The sequence below is a fragment of the Loxodonta africana genome, chromosome 26 (assembly GCF_030014295.1).
Source record: "Loxodonta africana isolate mLoxAfr1 chromosome 26, mLoxAfr1.hap2, whole genome shotgun sequence".
NCBI classification, from domain to species: Eukaryota; Metazoa; Chordata; class Mammalia; order Proboscidea; family Elephantidae; genus Loxodonta; species Loxodonta africana.
In genome coordinates, this window is record NC_087367.1 from 11,846,740 (window position 1) to 11,867,062 (window position 20,323).

The 20,323-nt window shown below is 36.5% G+C and overlaps 1 protein-coding gene across 23 annotated transcripts in view; it reads left to right on the forward strand.

Moving 5' to 3' along the window:
• The window catches only part of NRXN1 (neurexin 1), a 1,235,746-nt gene that overhangs the window by 1,076,985 nt on the left and 138,438 nt on the right, over nucleotides 1–20,323 (forward strand). For 13 of the 23 annotated variants that reach the window (XM_023557243.2, XM_003417609.4, XM_064277104.1 and 10 more), the window contains 2 exons: nucleotides 9,766–9,855; nucleotides 11,239–11,558. In XM_023557243.2, coding sequence (XP_023413011.2) covers nucleotides 9,766–9,855; nucleotides 11,239–11,558 — 410 coding nt within the window. The remainder of the gene's footprint in view (nucleotides 1–9,765; nucleotides 9,856–11,238; nucleotides 11,559–20,323) is intronic. The other 10 variants (XM_023557245.2, XM_023557246.2, XM_023557248.2 and 7 more) reach the window with 3 other exon arrangements.

Here is a 20,323-nt window from a genome sequence, read left to right on the forward strand (position 1 = left end):
TCTAAGTGGTATTAATTTCTTTCTTGATGTGGATGCACCAGCAGAGCCTACCTTAGCCTACAAATCATTGGCTTGAATTTAAGCATAAAACATTTTATGTAAGAGATTGCCTTGCTCAATCAGCTATTCTAATGGAAAAGTTATGATGATGAAAAAGGAGCAGGATTACTGAGTCACAATACATTAACCAAGTAAGAAGGCCTGTATCCTTGGTTCTGGAAGAATCATCCTTGGAGTAATAGGAGTGTCTTCCTCTGGGACTTTCAGGCCACATCTGAGAAATTGTGCTGGTGAGCTGGGGCTGGCCCGATCAGAAAAAAGACTCACTAGGAGGCTGATATGATTTGGTTTTTTTGGGTTTAGGAGGCTGATATCAACTAGCCTCAGGAAGCACGATTTAGCCCATCATGTAGGACTGGCTGATAAAAAGCCATGAACACTAAGGCTTGGAGAGCTTCCTGGTTGATGAGGACATCTGCTCTCAGGAGGTCATCGCATCCCTTGGTTCATGGGAACCTTCCTAGGCCTTGCCCTAGGTATCTCTTCATTTGTATCCTTTTTGGTTATAATAAATCCATAGTCATAAGTATGGTATACTCTGTGAGTTCTTTGAGTTGTTCCCGAAAATTAGTGAACCTAAAGGGGCAATGCGGCCAGCAGTTCAGAAAGTAAGGGTGTCGTTTGGACTGCCAAGCTTATGGCTCGTATCCTGAAGGGGTAGTGAGAAACCAGCTCTGAATCTGTGGCCAGTAGATCAAAAGGCTGAGGTGTCATGTAAATTTCCCAAACTTGTGGCTGATATCTTTCTGTTTGGCAGTCTAAAGGACATTGTCCTTTAAACTCATTAGCTCTGACCTAGCTCCAGGTTACTAAAGTCAGAGAGAGAGAGAGAGTGCTGTGAAGGTAGCTGGTGACTAGGATAGGGTGGGAATATGAGGACTGCATTAATTTCCACATTTCATCAGGAATTACTTATCAAGTGTTTATCATGTGCCCACCATTGCATCATACACAAGGTATATAGCAATGAAGAAGATGGACCAGGTCTTTGCCCACAAGGAACTTATAGTTTAGAGTCAGTTACATGAAAGTATTTCAACATGATTATAGATACGGCTAAAAAGTATCGTAAGAATGCATAATGAAAAGACACAGGGTAATTTGGTGGTGGAAATAGAATGCACAGAGAATGACTCCTTAAGAAACATATAAGCTTATATTTAAAGGAGAAGTACGTTGGGTGGACTCAGACTTGGACGAGAGAGAAAAAGAGTGTTGGGGGTGGGTGGGTATTAAAGAAGACCCAGGACTGCAGGATATTTGTAAGGTATGTTTAAAATCGATTAACATGTTTAAATGAATTGAAAGAACTCCAGTGTGACCAGAGTTTAAAGAGTTAGAGATAAGTGGTTCAAGATGAAAACTGAAGTATGCAAGAGCCAAACATGTATGTAAGTATACAAAAAAAAAAACAAAAAAACCCATTGCCATCCAATCGATTCTGACTCATTGTGACCCTATAAGACAGAGTAGAACTGCCCCATAGGATTTCTGAGGAGCAGCTGGTGGATTCGAACTGTCAACTTTTGGTTAGCAAACATAACTCTTAATTGCTGTGCCACCAGGCTCCAGATTGGTGTGTGTGTGTGTTGTGTATGTGCATGTGTGTGGTGTGTGGTGTGTTTGTATTGTTAGGTGCCATTGAGTCAGTCCTGACTCATAGCAATCCTGTGTACAACAGAATGAAACACTGCCTGGCCCTGTGCCATCATCAAAATTGTTGCTATGTTTGAGCTTATTGTTGCAGCCATTTGTGTCACTCCATCTTGTCGAGGGTCTTCCTCTCTTTCTCTGATCCTCTACTTTGCCAAGCATGATGTCCTTCTCCAGGGACTGGTCCCTCCTGATAACATGGCCAAAGTACAGGAAATGAAATCTTGCCATCCTTGCTTCTAAGGAACATTCTGGGTATACTTCCAAAACAGATTTGTTCGTTCTTCTGGCAGTCCATGCTGTGTTCAATGTTCTTCACCAACACCATAACTAAAAGGTGTCAATTCTTCTTTGGTCTTATTTATTGTCCAGCTTTTGCAAGCACGTGAGGCAATTGAAAATATGATGGCTTGAGTCAGGGGCACCATAGTCATCAAGGTGACATCTTTTTTTTTTTTTTTTTTTAAACCTGAAAGAGGTCTTTTTTCATCAGATTTACCCAATGCAATACATTGTTTGATTTCTTGACGGCTGCTTCCATAGGCATTGATTATGGATCCAAGCAAAATGAAACCCTTGACAACTTCAATCTTTTCTCCATTTATCATGATGTCGCATATTAGTCCAATTGTGATGATTTTTCTTTTCTTTATGTTGAGGCATAATCCATACTGAAGGCTGTAGTCTTTGATCTTCATCAACAAGCGCTTCAAGTCCTCTTAGCTTTCCGCAAAGTTGTGCCATGTTTATATGGCAGATTGTTAATGAGTCTTCCTCCAATCCTGATGCCATATTCTTCTTCCTGTGGCCCAGCTTCCTGGATTATTTACTCAGCATACAGATTAAGTAGGTATGCTGAAAGGATACAACCCTGATGCACACATTTCCTAACTTTAAACCACATAGTATCCCCTTGCTCTGTTCAAAGGACTACCTCTCTCTCCCTCTCCCTATAATATATATAAACATATGTATATATACACACACACACATATATATGTATATATATGCACATATATATGTGTGTATGTGTGTGTATATATTTATTATATATATGTCATTACAAGACAAAAAAAATTCTGTCCTTCAATTTAAAAATAAAATATCTTAGTTAAAATATATGTGCTATATATATATCTTAAAGATATAGGAAATAATGTAGTATGTAGGATAATTATTTTCATCATGACAGCTACATTTTTCCAAAAGTTTGGTCCTTAAAGAGTGTCAATGATGTCCAAAATCCACTTATTTAGAACATCACCTGCAAAGTTAAGTATTACCTTATTTATAAGGTTTACATGGTAACCACACATATAATATTTAATTGGAAATTATGTGGTAATTCTGCTTTTAAAACTTAGAGTAATTCTACAAAGCAGTATTAAGCTTCTGTTTTACTGTATGATCTGTGTATATCCAAATGCCGTGTTCTCATTTAAAATCAAAATATCTAAAAGCAGACTCCCAGTCTTTTCTGAAAGTGTGAAGAGCTTTTTGAGAATCCTTTTTGTGCTTCCTTTCTCCCTGTTTAAAAAAAAAAATCAGAAAATAAGAAGATTTTGAAAGAAGCAAGGGTATTTGTTTTTACTTTTATATTATTCTAGACAAATGTTAAGTTCATAACACTGCTTTTCCTTATGTTTTTTTTCCAAGGATATTCCCATATCATATCAAAAACTGACACTTTTATTTCTGAGAAGAAATTACACTTCAGGGGCACAGATCCAAGAAAATGGGAGAAAAAAAAAACTGTATATTAGTAAAGTTCATAAAGTTTGTCTCTCTTGACCAATAGCTATAAAAGTCTGACTAATATTTTGTTTCCCTTTGTTCTCTGAGTCCTATCATGAAATTTCATTCAAAGTCAAGGATTTGAACTTTATTGCTTCTTGCTGCTTGCCTTGATTCTTTGAAATTACTCTTTCCTTTAAGTCTACTGGTTCATGCAGGGTTAATATACTATGAACCCATTGCCTTCAAGTCATTTTCGATGATGATGAATATACTATAGTGTGATCAAATATTGTTGGTTAGATGAGAAAATAAAACTATCTGAGATTCAGTTGAAATATAGGGTGTTACATTCTAAGTCCTGAATGATCAGATTTTCCTTTTCATTTTTCACCCCTGGGACTTGAGGTGATCAGCACCTTAGACCTAAATGGTCTGTTAGAACACGCAGTCATCAATTGTTTATGGGGTAATACTACTCGTCTTAATCATCTAGTGCTGCTCTAACAGAAATACCACAAGTGGATGGCCGTAACAAAGAGAAATTTATTTTCTCACAGTCCAGTAGGCTAGAAGTCCAAATTCAGGGCATCAGCTCCGGGAGAAGGCTTCTCATCACTCGTCCCCTGGACTAGGAGCTTCTCCACGCTGCGACTCAGGGTCCAAAGGACATGCTCTGCTCCTAACATTGCTTTCTTGGTAGTAGGAGGTCCCCCCTCTCTGCTTGCTCCCATTTCCTTTTTTTCTCTTGGAAGATATAAAGTGGTGAGGCCACACCACTCGGAGAAGCTCCCTTTACATTGGATCAGGGTTGCAACCTTAGTAAGTGTGTTACAATCCCACCCTAATCCTCTTTAACATAAAATTACAATCACAAAATGGAAGACAACCACACAATACTGGGAATCATGGCCCAGCCAAATTGATAAATACATTTTTGGGGGAACATAATTAAATCTATGATGCTACTGGTGAACTTTCTTCCTGGCAGAAATATTTAATATTTAAACAATTAAAAGAGAAATTAACCTAAATTTTACAAGAAGTTTCATTGCTTGAAAAATTGATTGAACTGATAAATGTATATGCTTGGTGACATTTTTAGTGGAGGTGCCAACAGATTAAACTCACATAAATTTAACTAGAGGAAAAAAGAAAACAAAAAATAAAAGGATTACTTCACTCCTGTTTTATCAGGAGAAACAAAGTATGAGACTAGATTAGTAAAAAATATCCTTTATTTATTCAGTGAAAAGCTCTGTTTTCATAAATCTAGCCTCTGTGCTCAGTCGATTGCTGTGGTTGAGTTTCATGCCTTTGAAAAAATCGAAATATTCTTTGCCTTATTTAATAATTTCAAAATGAATAAGACTTTTATAAATAGGCCATGATTACTTTTTCCTTACCTCTGATTTAGGAAACATGAAAGGAAAATATCTTCTCCAAAGATTCACTTTTGGTTTAATGTGGTTTTTCACTTGTATTTCATCTCTCCTACCAGTATTTTTTTTTTTTACCAGTATAATGGAAACCCTGGTGGCGTAGTGGTTAAGTGCTATGGCTGCTAACTAAAAGGTTGGCAGTGGGAATCCACCATGTGCTCCTTGGAAACTCTATGGGACAGTTCTACCCCGTCCTACAGGGCCGCTGTGAGTCAGAATTGACTCGACGGCAGTGGTCTCCTTGAGACCAGCATTAACTTACTTCCTTTGACCAACCACAGAAGCTCTATGTTATTTATATATATACCACGTTTTTGCCCCCCCCCACAGAGAATAAGAAAAGGTCATCAGAAATTATATTTGTCTTTGAATTTTCCCAAATGGTTTGTTCTAGGTCCTTTATATTACATGTCTAAAGTCTAGAAGTATATGAAACTGTGATCAGGTTTAAATATAGTCAATAAAATCATGCAAAAATATTGGATGATGTTTTACAAGTAAGATGTCATTATGAATTTGCAAAGAAGCAAAATATATGTTGAGCAATTGTTTAAAATAATTTACCCCTGTTACCACTTTTCATATACAGCTTGTTAATGAAAATCAAGAGTTGGAGGCAAAATGTAGGTCTATGACTGGTGAACCTAACCAACCTGAACTATTTTATACCCAATAGTAGGAGTTTAGAAGTCATCTATTAAAAAGGCCTTGTCACTGTACTTTATTTGTATCTACACTTGGTTGACAGTGGATTTATACATAATTTTGACACAAGAAAAATTCATTTGATTTTGTTCTGGTAGAAGGACAAAGAATTTGGAAAATAGACATATATCGAACTGAAGTAAACTCTGTCCAATTACTCATCCGTTGCAAGTAATCCTACAAGACAAAGAAAATAGTCTGCTGTTTGATATCAAAATAAAATCTCTCAGTTAAAAACATGTTCTCTGACCTAGAAGCCATGTGATATTAAAGGGTTGTGAGACTGTATCACCACACTAGTGCGGTTATCTTTCTTATAAATTGTCACTTTTTTTTACAAGTATTTCCACTACCTACTCCATTTTCTAGAGTTTTTCTTATTGTTGTTGCTGTCAGAGGACCTCTTTGTTATTCAGTGGGAATGCAGTGTTATGCTCCTACTTTAGCTAATCCCATCAAGGATCTTCAGTGCCACTGTTGACTTAAGTCATGTCATAGCAAACATATGAATCATTCTCTAAGTGACAGTCAAAGATATACCAAGAGAGCAAATTTTAAAATTTCATGCATTCCCATTTGTGTCTCTGTGTGTGTGCTTTTTTCAAAGTCATTCAAAAAAGAATATATAAATCTTTAACTTTTCTCCATCTGTCTTATTCAGGACATTTTTTCCCCACCTTCTTTCTACCAATCATAATTATGATTACCCATTTTGTGGCTTCAGGTGGTTACTATTAAACAAATAATGAAATGATTGATTATGCAGATATTCAAATCAGTGACAGTCCATTAGATACACAAAATTATAGTTGATAAATACGACAGTTCCTTTGGAAAATACAAAAGGGAATCTTATGTGTGGTCTATTCTCTGGGCACAAATATTTGCTTTCTTTTTCTTTTAAAAGTCATTAAAAATAAAACCAAACCAAACCAAACCAAACCCATTGCCGTCAAGTTGATCCTGACTCATAATGACTCTACAGGACAGAGCAGAACTGCCCCGTAGGGTTTTCAAGGAGAGGCTGGCAGATTAAAACTGCTGACCTTTTGGTTAGCAGCCAAGCTCTTAACCACTGCACTACCAGGGCTCCAATATAGGCTATAGGAAAGAATTAATGGCATCACAGAAGCTGTCATCTAAAAACAAGATATCCTTCACTATTTCATTCTATACATATTTATAGGGAGACCCTATGAATGGTATTGTACAATCACTGGGGATATAGCCTTGTAATGATGCTTAGTACCTGACCTCATGAAACTTCAGAATTTAGAGGCAAAGTATTTGTAGACCATGCAAGTAAAAATTCAGTGCTTGTTTTGCATGTATCAGGAGCTAGGAGAGTCTGTAATCAGGTGTCCTAACCTAGCTTGGAGATGTAAAGGAAGTCTTCCTGAAGAAGTGATATTATTGCCAAGAACAGTTCATTAATGAGTTGTAGTTGGCTAAGAAAAGATGGCTGGAGTCCCTTAGTGGCGGAAATGATTAAGTGCTGGACTACTAGCTGAAAGATTGGTGGTTTGAATCCACCTAGAGGCACCTCAAAAGTAAGACCTAGCAATCTGTTTCTGAAAGATCACAGCCTTGAAAACCTCTATGGAGTGCCGAGCTACTGCACTTAGAAACAACTCAACAACAACTGAAAACAACGATGATAAAGAAAGATGGAAATAGTACGGGAGCAGAGGGACAGTGTTTCAAATAAAGGAGACTACAGGAGGAAGGGAGAGCATTAAAGGCATTGAAAGTCTTGTGAGGGTGCAGGAAGGAGAGCAAGCCACTGATGGCCAACAGCCATGAGACGAAACAGGGGAGGCAAGAAGGGGTCAGATTTCAAAAGTCTCCAGAAGCCTCATTAAGGATCAGAGATTTTATCCCAAAGGCGGTGGAAAGAGTTATAGTCAGACAAGTGGCATGATTAGATATTGGCTGAAGTGTGGAGAAAGGCTGGGATTGATTTCAGAGAGGATGCAGGGAGATCTGTAAATAAACTGTAGTAGTGTGGGACTTAGGTTAGAGTGGTGGCTGAGGAAGTAATGAGTCAGTGCAAGTGACGGGCACATCATGAAAAGCAGTTTGATAAGGTTGTCAGGAGACCTATACCAGTGTGAGCTGGTATGAGCGTTGGGCAGGAAAGAAGTCCTTAGAGCAAAAGGCATGTGTTTTTGAAGAATAATATTTTATTTTGATTTTCAATTATGAAAGTGAAACATGTTTATTATATAAATCACATATAAGCCAAAGATATATAATTTATCAATAGTCACAGTGCTGTAGATAACCAGCACTAAATTACAGTACATTTTTCCAAACATTCATGTATGCAAACACACACAAGAACACGTTTTGTACACTTTTTTTTAAAAAAACAAAGAAGCGTGGGGTTTTCTGCTATGTATACCTATTTTTTCTTAATTAACAATATAACGCAAGTATATTCCCATGTTATAAAATGCTATTTTAGAACATTTTCATGACTGCACAATATGCCGCTATGTAGATGTACTATACTTGGATTAAGCAATCCTCAATTATTAGACAATGTCATTGTTTAAAATTATTTATTGTTGTAAAAAGTACTATAACATACAGAGAAATGCATATAAAGATTTTTATTAAACTGTACAGTTGGCTCCACTTTGATACTTATCTTTTAATTTAAATATTCACTTGCGAAATATTGTCAGTTGTGCCCACATTCAAAAAACAGATTGATAAAGGCCAAAAGACATTCCTTTTCCGTTTCTCTAAAACTGTGTGACCCATATCATGGTGAGACGATTACAGTAAGTGTGCAACAACAACAACAAAGGACCAAACCCTCTGCAGTTGAGTCATTTGTGACTCATAGATATCCTACAGGACAGAGCAGAATTGATGAGGTTTCCCAAGGCTGAAATCTTCACCGAAGCAGACTGTCACACCTTTCTCTCATAGTAAGTATAGCGTATAATAATATTAGCATAAAAAAGAACTTATAAATTACTCTTAGCTTGAGAAAAATTCCTATTATCTTTGGTAGTTAAATGTTCCTCTCTTTTCACGCGGACAGTGCTGCCATTCACTGTCTCACATCTGAGTCTTCACCTGAGCTATTGCCAGAATGCCTTAGCTCAAAATTTCCTGTTCATTCATTTCCATAGGATAAGAAAACTTTTCTTGCAACCTACACCATTGATCACTGAGACGGCAGCCTAGATGCTTAAGTGTTTTATAGATCAAGAAAACACCCATCTATTTGCAAGCATTATTCAAGGTCAATTTAAACAGTTTCTCTCAGATATTTTTGTTTGTTCAAAGGATTCAGGTTATCATCTAGTTTAGTATATGCACAGGGCCAGTGTCTGTGCCTTGTATATAGTCCATAAATTATCATGTCTTCTTTAGAATAAAAAGCAGATATTTGAGTATATAAAAACATTCATGTAAGATTTTTTTTTTCCAAATGTTATATGCTGCAACATGTTAAATGAAGCTGAAGGATGCTCAAATAAAGTCACTTTTGTCAAAGCCTTTTCCTGTAATAACATATTTGGATGATACAAGATGTATTCTCTTGTGATGTCCAAGTGACTGATAAACCAATTTGTGTAGGATACACAGGAACGATTTGGACTTTGTGGTTGCCTTAAATGAAACGAGTTAAGGATTTCTGTTTTCTGAACAGGAACTGAAGTATGCCAGGCCTATTTTCGATGCTGTAGTGTGCCCAGGATGGTGTTAAGTCTGGTAGTCATAAATGACTAGTCTGCAATAAGAGGTTGAATGTTTTTGGAACACTTAAACCTGTTTCACCTGAACATGTTTAACTAGTTACTAATAAGAAACATCAAAAAGACAAAACCCTGAGGTCAATGGTCATTTTTTTGTAAAGCTATTATATGCTGTTTAAATTGGTTGTTTGGGTCTGTCGATAATATAAGTTTAATAACCTAGCTCAAATGCAGATTTCTAATTTTCAATTAACATAGGAATAATTTTGTTTGCTAAAATAAAATAAATGAATGAATGAAAAGTCTGAAACATGAAATGTTCCAGGTCGAAATTTTTAAAATTCCAAATTTTCAAAAAATCATGTGGCAACTGTATAGCTCGAGCTTTAAGTATTAACTTTTAACCTTTGACCTTACAGATTTTAACCAATGAAATGTCTCTTTAAACTTTAAAGGAAACAATGATAACGAGCGCCTGGCGATTGCTAGACAGCGAATTCCATATCGACTTGGTCGAGTAGTTGATGAATGGCTACTCGACAAAGGTAAAAAACATTGATTAAAACTTCAAATAAAAAAATAATTTGAACATAACCAAGTAGTACTTCATTGTAACACTAATAAACATAAAAAATAAATTTTCCGTAAAACTAAATTAAAAACAAATTTAAAACCGTAAAATGTAGATAGTAATATTTGCATACCTTGTATAATAATTTCTATACATTTTTAGACGTACCAGCTGTTTAATAATCTTACCCTGTTAACTTAAGGTTAAAGGGACTGTTAAATACAATCCACTAACTCAATCTTTGAAGGGACTCACAGCAAGCATTAACCCAAAATGATAAATCATTCATAGATTATACTACATGGTCCAGCCTCTAAATTATTAACTAAAATATATGTAGTTCTGATATCTTTATTACGGTCCTGAAAAAAACAAAACAAAACAAACAAAAAAACAAAAAAAAAACTCTTTGTTTAAACTCTAGGTATCTTAAATAAATAGTGGGCAATATGAATTGCCAGTCAAAATGAAGTCCCTTTAACGTTTGCAACCTTCTAAGAGCATTTGGGAACAAGCCCTAATTAAAACTGAACTTAAAGTTGTCTGCATGCTTTTTATGAGCAGAGAGCCATCTGCTAACACTGGATACTCAATTCGATGATAATGGTATTGTTGCTGAGGGTTGCTGTTTGATGGAAATGTGCCATAAATTCTCCATTGGTTTGTGTGTCATTCCTGAAGCCGCTTTTTACATCTGAAGCTATTTTTTTTTTTTCATTTTGTTTCGTTTTGATAGACTTGCTGAAAGCCAATCAGATAAATATTTTTGAATTTTTGTCTCTGACATGCTCGGTGTAAACCCTGTTTCTTTTCAGTGTGATTGTTGCCGAAAAAAAAAAAAGAACATATAGCCATGGACAATCGCCTACAAAAAATTAGCATTTGAAAGAATAGATACAGATACATGTGTCCATTTTCTGAATTATGAAACTTTTTTTTACTATAAATTTCAAATTAGATTTCTGCTGCTGTAGATTAGTGCCTGCCAGTGGTAATTTCAGTATGACGAATACTTGAAATATTAGATATCTCACTTTTTTTTTTTTAAATTTAGCAACGAACAGCATACAATCTTGAGGTAAAAGGGATCCACTAAAAATTGATTTATAAGACATATCTTTGATTGGTCTTTTAGCAAAAGCACTACATTTATAATAAATTGAGAATTTACAAGTATTGACAATAATTATGCATTTCATGGACACCTCATTTATAAGCAATGAATTATGAGTCAAATGCCTCTCTTATAGTTTATTGCTCTCATTATCCACTCCATGAAAGATCTGTTTTATCATTCTTTGTAGAATGTAGAGTTCACAATCAACATTTTTGCATGTATGTAATATTATTTTCACAGGGCGTCAGCTCACAATCTTCAATAGCCAAGCCACCATAATAATTGGCGGGAAAGAGCAGGGCCAGCCCTTCCAGGGCCAGCTCTCTGGTCTTTACTACAATGGCTTGAAAGTTCTGAATATGGCAGCCGAAAATGATGCCAACATCGCCATAGTGGGAAATGTGAGGCTGGTTGGTGAAGTGCCTTCCTCTATGACAACCGAGTCGACAGCCACTGCCATGCAGTCAGAGATGTCCACGTCCATTATGGAAACCACCACGACCCTAGCTACTAGCACAGCCAGAAGAGGAAAGCCCCCTACGAAAGAACCCATTAGCCAGGTGAGTATGTGGATTTCCTTCCCTCATTTTGAAACTAAGATTATAAAAGTGGTCTTTTCCCCATATGTGTCTTTTCTAAAACGAGGTTGGTTCTGATCTCAGGCATTGAAATCGCTTCCTTTGAGACTTGTAACATAGTGCATTGGGGTTGACTATGAAATATGTACATGATGTTGATTGGAGATTTGTGGATTTTTACGAACTGCTTTGTCTTGGTTTGTTCGTTGCTAGATGAGAGTCTTGATTCATAACCTTGGTCAAGCACAAGCTTAGGCAATGGTCTGCTGGTCACACTGTGTGTTCACTTTTTAAGTTAAATGAACAAGTAAATTAATGAAGTATTTGCAAGGCCTTATTTGTTCAAGCTTAGGACTGTATCCAAATAAAATAAAAGCCTCTTTGGTCATCTTGAAATGCTTGGCATATGGCTCTCACGATGCATGTTAGGTCTACCCTATTACTTGTATAAGGAAAACAAGCTGTTAGTTTATCTGAGGACAAAGTTCCTAAATTTGGTGTTTAAGAACTGTCTTGAGGTAAGATATTTGTCTGCCGTATGGCTAACTGCCCTCACCTAGAATGTACTTTAATGATCTTATTGTTCAATTTTATGTCTAAAAATTTAAAAAATAGAATCGTTAACTGTTGCATTTGTGCAACTTGGAAGCATATGAGTCATTCTAAATACAGTACTGTGTATCGGGCTCTAGTTTAGGTACTGGAGTTACATCAGTGAGGAACACAGGAAAAGAGGTACCTGCCTTGTAGAGTTTACGCTCTACAGAATGCTATTATTAGAAGGTTGGCTAACCCGTTGGCATTTATGGTCTTTGTACAGATTGTGACACTGCTTCTTTCAGAATTATGTATTTTCATTGATCCAAAATTGATTGTTGTTTTGTTTTGAGTATTTGGTGAATGTCTTCCATAGGTGCTGCGTAGAACTTTGCCAAATATATGACTTTCACTTTTCTAGAACACCGCATTCTAAAGAAGCAAGAATAGCAACACATTTTTTTTATCTAATTTTTAAAAAATTTATTTGTTTTTGTTGTCTTATAGGGTTGCTATGAGTCAGAATTGACTTGACAGCAAAGGGTTTCGTTTTGATTTTTTTTTTTATTGTTGTTGAGAACATTCGCCAATTTAACAATTTCTGCAGGTACAATTCAGTGACATTTATTACATTCTTCAAGTTGTACAACCATTCTCCTTTCCCTTTTTCTGATTGTTCCTCTGCCGTTAACATAAACTCACACCCCCCTGAGTTGACTGTCTAATCTTTCGAGTTGCTGTTGTCAATTTGACCCCATATAGATAGCTCTTAAAGAGCGCAGTGCTCAAAGCAGACATTCTTTGGTTTAAAAAAAAACTTCAGGGGATATTTTTGGTTTAAGGTTTAAAGATTATCTCCGGGCAGTAGTTTTGGGGGTTCATCAGTCTCAAAGGCTCCAGAAAGTCTGGACTCCATGAGAATTTGAAATTCTGTTCCACATTTTCCCCCTTTGGATAAGGATTCTTCTATTGAATCTTTGATCAAACATTTAGTAATGGTAGCTGGGCAACATTTATTTTTAAAATTTCTTTTATTTCAAGTGTTTGAAACAGACCAAGTGTCAAGATTGGGAAGAGTGTAATAGAAGGCAAATTCTGTTTGTAACAGCACACTATCTACTAATCAGCATTTAAAAGCCCATTGCTCTCAAGTCGATTCCGAGTCATAGTGACCCTATAGGACAGAGTAGAAGTGCCCCATAGTTTCCAAGCAGTAGCTGGTGGATTCTAACTGCCAACCTTTTGGTTAGCAGCCTGAGCTCTTAACCACTGCACTTCCAGGGCCCCCCCAAAAGAAAATAGATTCTGAATTTTACTTTATATACAAGGGGTGGGAAGAAAGGAATAGAGGGCAAGAGAATGTCCAGAGAAGAGATATGACTAAGAAATTGTGAACTCTGTAAATTTACAAATATAGCGTTGCCTATAAAAAAAAAAAAAAATTTTATTACATAACTCCATACACCTATTTTTCTTCTCTTTCTGTTTATTTGCATTTGGCTACAAAGTAAAACAGGCTGTTTCATCGGATGCTTGCCAATAAATGCTTTTAATTACCTTCTACAATGCCAAACACTATTCTAGGCACCGCAGGTACATTAGTAATAACAAGAGTAACAAAACCCTTACCCTCCTATATTCCAATAGGAATGCTTGCGTAAGCGGGTCATCATCTTATTGACTTTATCTTGTTTGGATTCATAAGATTGTTGATAATACCATACCACTTAGCCCCTTGGACAGACCCTTGTGGCTTTGGACAGACTTAAGCGTATTCATTTATGGTTAAAATTTCTTTCCTAATACTTCATTGAACACTTTGTTATTATTGTTGTTGTTTTATGATTTAGTTAATGATAAGCAAGTTGATAAGGTAAATCTGATTCAGGAAAAAAGAAACATAAAGGAATTAATAGACTATTTATATAAAACTATTCATAAGAAGACAATTTTCCAGAACCATTGGAGTTGGAAATGTTTCTGTGATTAAAATTTGAAGTGATTAGATATTTTTCTCAGTATTTTTTTATTTCATCATGAATGGAATTGGTCTTGCAGTGGTTAAGGGCTCAGCTTCTAACCAAAAAGTCAGCAGTTCAAATCTACCAGCAGCTCCTTAGAAACCCTACGGGGCAGTTCCACTCCGTCCGATAGAGTTGTTCTGAGTTGGACTTGACTTGACAGCAACAGGTTTTTTTTGTTTATTTGTTTGTTTAAGATCCTAGGTAAGCCAGATGTATACCAAAGCAGGGAAAGAATTGTCAGGATTGTTTTTACTTATCTAATCAACTAGAAACGGCTGTTTCGAGAAATTGTGCTTTAAAAAAAAGAAAATGTGTAAAATAACTGTTTCATTTGAATGCTAATCCCCCAGAAATGCAGAAATAAAAACTTCGGTGTATTATAATAATATTAATTAATGAAAAAAAAAAGTTAACTGCTCATTAATTGCCAATAAAAAAGTCTCTTTCATTATAAGCTATTACATGTTTAAAGACAGAAGTGGTTTATAGAAACAAATGATTTAATCAATTAGTGATTACTTGGTTCATTTGAGGAGGTATTGACTAAAATAAAAGATTACTAGGTTCATTGAAAAATAGATATTTTAAATCTTTAAATTTTTAGCAGACCAACAACAGGAATTAAATCACTTGGATTAATGTGTCCCCTTTGTAAATATTCGGTTGAGACAACAGTGTTTTAAAGTTGGATTAATCTGTATGTTACTGCACGTAATGTGTGTATGTATGAAAAAAATTAGGGAAGAAGGCGTATTATTTATTTTTGGGTAAAACCAAAAAATGTGTTTGCAAATATTTTCCTTACCTTGCAATAGATTTTTATATTGCCTTCTTCCAACTACAGTGAGATTACTGCTCTATGTAGAATTTAAAGCAATTTTTTTTTTTTTGGTAGTCTTTGGTTCAAAGTTTAAATATGAGTGATTTGTAATGCTAATTCCAGGGCTATATCTTTGACCCATTTTAGCAGGTTGGATAAAGTCCCTTCCTTTAAACCCTGGCAGTGGTGGTCGTGTCCGCCTGCTTTAATCCACTGCCTTACTAAATCATGTATCAGGAAGGATGATTTTATTTTTCAAAAGCCATTCTAGACTGTTTTCTCAATCATAGTGTATTTTCCTCAGTGATAACACTGAGCCACTTAAGCTGCAATGGCAATGTACCTTGGGGTGATTGCATGTTTTAGAACTATGGAAGCAGATTTTTGGTCAAGCAGAATTAAATTGGATTCATTTCAAATAGACGAAATGAGGTTTGTTCAGTCATCCTGCAGGGCAAAGTAGTAGGGGAGAAAAGTATTTCAGTTTTTACAGAGTCGGAGAATACAAGAGTATTCATCAAATGTTCTCACCTAAGGTCCTGTTTACAATCCTTTTTAAAAGTAAATAAACCTTAAAAAGAAAAAACAAAGGAAGTTTTTTTCTACTCTGAGTTGATGATCAATTTTCAAATTGATGTTTACTTCAGAAAGACATGACATATCATGAAATAATGAGGGTGTTTACCAACCCTTCCAGCTAAATGAACATTTTCCTATGAATATCACCATATTCAAAATCCTTCTTATGTGTATTACATAAAATTTATAAAGTGTGTTTTACTTAAATATTTAATTTCTAGATGTTGCCATAAGACCTGCCTCTTAAAAAGAGGAACTTTCTATTAGGCTAATCTCAGAAAGTATTTGCAAATAATTGATAACATAAAGTTCTATAGGATGCTAAGAGCATCTTGGGGTTGGGGTTGGGAGTGTCTTACAAGATTTTCAACTGCTAAGGGTTCCCTCCTCTTCTGAATAACCTGGCAAAGTCATATGTTTCGTATGTATCTTTATAAATGAATAAAGGTAAGCCAGTGTGCAAAGGGCAACGTTCACTTCTTTTGATTGCTAGTCCGTAAAGAAAGGAAAGTGGAGCCGTGCTATTTCTTTTAAGACCAAGATTGTGACATTGTTTCTGGATTATTCTTAGTAGCACATTTGGTGGTCTTTTGGGTCTATCCTTCAAAAATATTTTAAAATTTGTGTATGTATTGTAGAGAACATAGAACCAGAGTAATGTCTTTTTCTAGAGCAATACAGGGTAGTGTAATGGAAAGAGCACAGTGAATCAGGATACCTGATTTCCACTTTGAACGTGACCACCTGTCTCATCGTGTGACTTGGACAGGTTTGTTAGCCTCGCTGTTCCTTGCCGCCTTTCCAGAATAAGTGGATTGAAGTAGAAAACTCTTGGGTGGTACTCAACCCTTAAATTCCATTGATTCTACTGATAGTGCTCTTAATTAGGTCTTCTGACGATCATTTAATAAAACATAGATTTTACCGTTGACTTTTGTACAGGGTGGCCATGGATTCCTGTTGGCTAGCATGGTCCCCTCATCTACGTGATGCCCCAATATAATTATTAATAGTACTCCTTTGACTCTCTAAAGCACCCAATCTGGTTTATAAAATTACATTTCGCCCAACTTTTACAGCATATATAAAATCTATCTTTGCAAGAAAACAAAGCTCATAAGAATAATAAATAGGAGAGCCTGTTCTTTACATTCTGAGCAGAGACCGACTCTTTGGTATCCACATCTGTTTTCAAGAATCCATAGCTTTTTTCCCGTATTCTTCTCATCTCATTTCAAAAATCTTAAGAAGGGATAGAGAATAAGTCTTTGAGAGATTCTAGTTTTTGACTGAAGGGACTATAGCTTGCAACTCATGGGAACAAATTAAATCATAAAATGGAGCACCATCAGTAAAAATGATTAAAATATCTTGAAGGAGTTTTTATAGTTCCAATTAGGATTTTTCAGGGTGGACTTATCAAATTTATGCAAGAAAGGAAGTATTGAGAGTTTAAAAAAAAAAAATTGATAGTAGGTCGTCCTAGACATGCATATTTCACATATGAGACATCCTGTTAAAGTCAGTGCCATCTGATTCCTAGTAGAATGTCCTGAAAGGAAACCCAGTTAATGTGCAAGCAAGAAAAGCATATTTGAATACATTGGACACTGCTTTTGCTTCGTGGAGGCTTTGGAGTTATTCAGGAAAAATGAACACCATTAGCTTGGAAAAAAAAAAAAAAAGTAAGCAGAGTACATGCTTATTTCCAGGAAAAAAAAATATTTAAAACTCACAAAATAAATTTTGCAACTTCAAAGGACAAACTTTTATTCCTTAACAAAAATTAATTAACCTTAACTGTGGCTTCATTATTTAAAAACGATTGCATATTTATAATTATACGTGTCTCTGATAAGCACTCTGCATTGTGAGAATATTAGTGATATGAATTATTTTGTTTTCCCTAGTCCAATCGTTCTGCTGAATTCACTTAAATTAATGTACATTTTTTTTTTTTTACAGCAAATTCTAGTACATCTTGGAAAGAAAAATGCTTGGGTGTAGATTTTAAAGTGTATACAAAGGCATGTTCTTCTGAAAGGAATAGTGCCTAGTGAGAAGAATATAGTCCATTGTAATTTTAAATGCAGATAAGAAACTATTACTTAGAATGTTTTTGTTGTTGTTAGGTGCCATTCGTTGAGTGGGTTCCAACTCATAGTGACCCTGTGTTCAACAGAATGAAACACTGCCCAGTCCTGCGTCATCCTCACAATCATTGTTATTCTTGAGCCCATTGTTGCACCCACTGTTGTCAGTCCATCTCGTTGAGGGTCTTCCTATTTTTCACTGGCCCTCTACTTTATCAAGCATGGTGTCTTTCTCCAGGGACTGATCCCTCCTGATAACATGTCCAAAGTATGTGAGACATAGTCTTGCCATCCTTGCTTCTAAGGAGCATTCCGGCTGTACTTCTTCCAAGACAGATTTGTTCATTCTTTTGTGGGTCCATGGTATATTCAATATTCTTCACCAACACCACAGTTCAAAGGCATCAATTCTTTTTCGGTCTTCCTTATTCATTGTCCAGCTTTCACATGCATATGATGCGATTGAAAATACCATGGCTTGGGTCAGGCACACCTTAGTCTTCAAGGTGACATCTTTGCTTTTCAACATTTTAAAGAAGTCTTTTGCAGCAGACTTGCCCAGTACAATGCGTATTTCGATTTCTTGACTGCTGCTTCTATGGGTGTTAATTGTGGATCCAAGTAAAATGAAATCCTTGAGAACTTCAATCTTTTCTCCGTTTATCTTGATGTTGCTTATTGGTCCAGTTGTGAGGATTTTTGTTTTCTTTATGTTGAGGTGTAATCCATACTGAAGGCTGTGGTCTTTGATCTTTATCGGTAAGTATTTCAAGTCCTCTTCACTTTCAGCAAGCAAGGTTGTATCATCTGCGTAACGCAGGTTATTAACCAGTCTTCCTCCAGTCCTGATGCCCTGTTCTTCTTCACATAGTCCAGCTTCTCTGAATATTTGCTCAGCATACATATTGAATAGGTATGGTGAAAGAATACAACCCTGACGCACACCTTTCCTGACTTTAAACCACGCAGTATCTCCCTTGTTCTGTTTGAATGACTGCTTCTTGATCCATGTGCAGGTTCCTCATGAGCACAATTTAGAATTTATTTAGAATGTATTCCCTGTTTCATTGCTGGCAAACCAAAGTGCCAGGTAAAATACATTTTTAAGGATTTATTTCAAGAAAATTCTTCTGTAAAGTGCATTTTCTCTGAGGTCTGCGAGTCTTATTGAAGATGCAACCTTGGTTTTGTGACATCTTCTGTCAAGGCTAGTTCTGGGTAAAGAAATCCACTCATCCATCCATCCATGCATCCATCCATCCATGCATCCATGCATCCATCCATGCATCCATGCATCCGTCCATCTGTCCATCTGTCCATTCATCCATGTATCCATGTACCCATCCATGCGTCCATCCATCCATGCATTTATCCATCCATCCATGCATGCATGCATCCACTCATCCATCCATCCATCCATCCATCCATCCATCCATCCATCCATCCATCCATCCATCCATCCATCCATCCATCCATCCATCCATCCATCCATCCATCCGTATATTCATCTATTTAACACGTTTGCTGAACACTTACTATATACCAAACACTGTTCTAGCACTGGAATTACAGAATTGGACAAAATTAGATGAAATATATTTCTACCCAAAGCTGACATTCTAGTTGGTGAAGGTGGAGAATACACAGCAAAACAAATAACATATATGGACTACTAACTGCTATAGTAAAAAAGCAGAGTAAGGAGAAAGGATGCCTGTGGTCAGGGGAGCCTGAAATGGGAATGCCTCTTGAACAGACATGCACAGATGATCAGTGATGTAGGCATCAGTTATGAAAGGCGTTTTTTTCTTTCAGCAGGATCGTGTTGATAATGCCAATGGCAGCTAAAGTGTTCTGTTAGGGAACAAGGAGTTAGGAAAAACAAAAAGTGACACCAAGTTATGCTTCATCTGCTCTAACTCGTGTGGTCTTCTGACTTCTAGTAAGTGTCCTGCTAATTAAATCAGAGTGCATGTATATGTGACAGAGAGGTGGGCACTCTAAAAGGACAGCTTGGTATTATTCCTGTTCCAATCCAAACCAGTTTCCGTCGAGTCGATTCCAGCTCAGGGTGACCACGTGTGAGTCAGAGCAGGCGGCTCCATAGGGTTTTCAGTGGTTGATTTTTTGGAAGTAGATTGTCAGGCCTTCCTTCCAGGTGCCTCTGGGTGGACTCAAATTTTCCAGACTTTCAGTTAGCAGCCAAGTTCATTAACCGTTTGCACCACTGAGGGAATCCATTCCTAATTCACACATGAGGAAATTAAGATATAGAGAAGCTAAATAACTTACCCAAGGCCATACACCCAGCGTCTTTTCAGGGAATTTGAGGTAGTTCACTCCTCTGCCTGTAAACATGGCCTTCGTTCAGAATCTCATCACTTCTGTGTTCTTAGGCTCTTAACCACCTCAACTGTGGTCTCTACCCAGGTGTCAGACTGGTTGTTTGAAAGTGAAAATACAATCATTTCCCTTCCTTAGTACACTTAGATATTCAGGGTAAAAGTCAGACTCCCTCTCCTGTCTGCCTCACTGGAAGTTGCAACTCCACTCTCCTCCATACCCCTCTCCCTAGGCCAGTTGTGTCTCTGTGTTTTCACAGAGACATATACAGGTCATTCTGGTTCACATGTCTACGCCCTCTGCATAGAAAGCCCTTCCCCTTCTTCACCTAGTTATCTTCTCTTCATAACT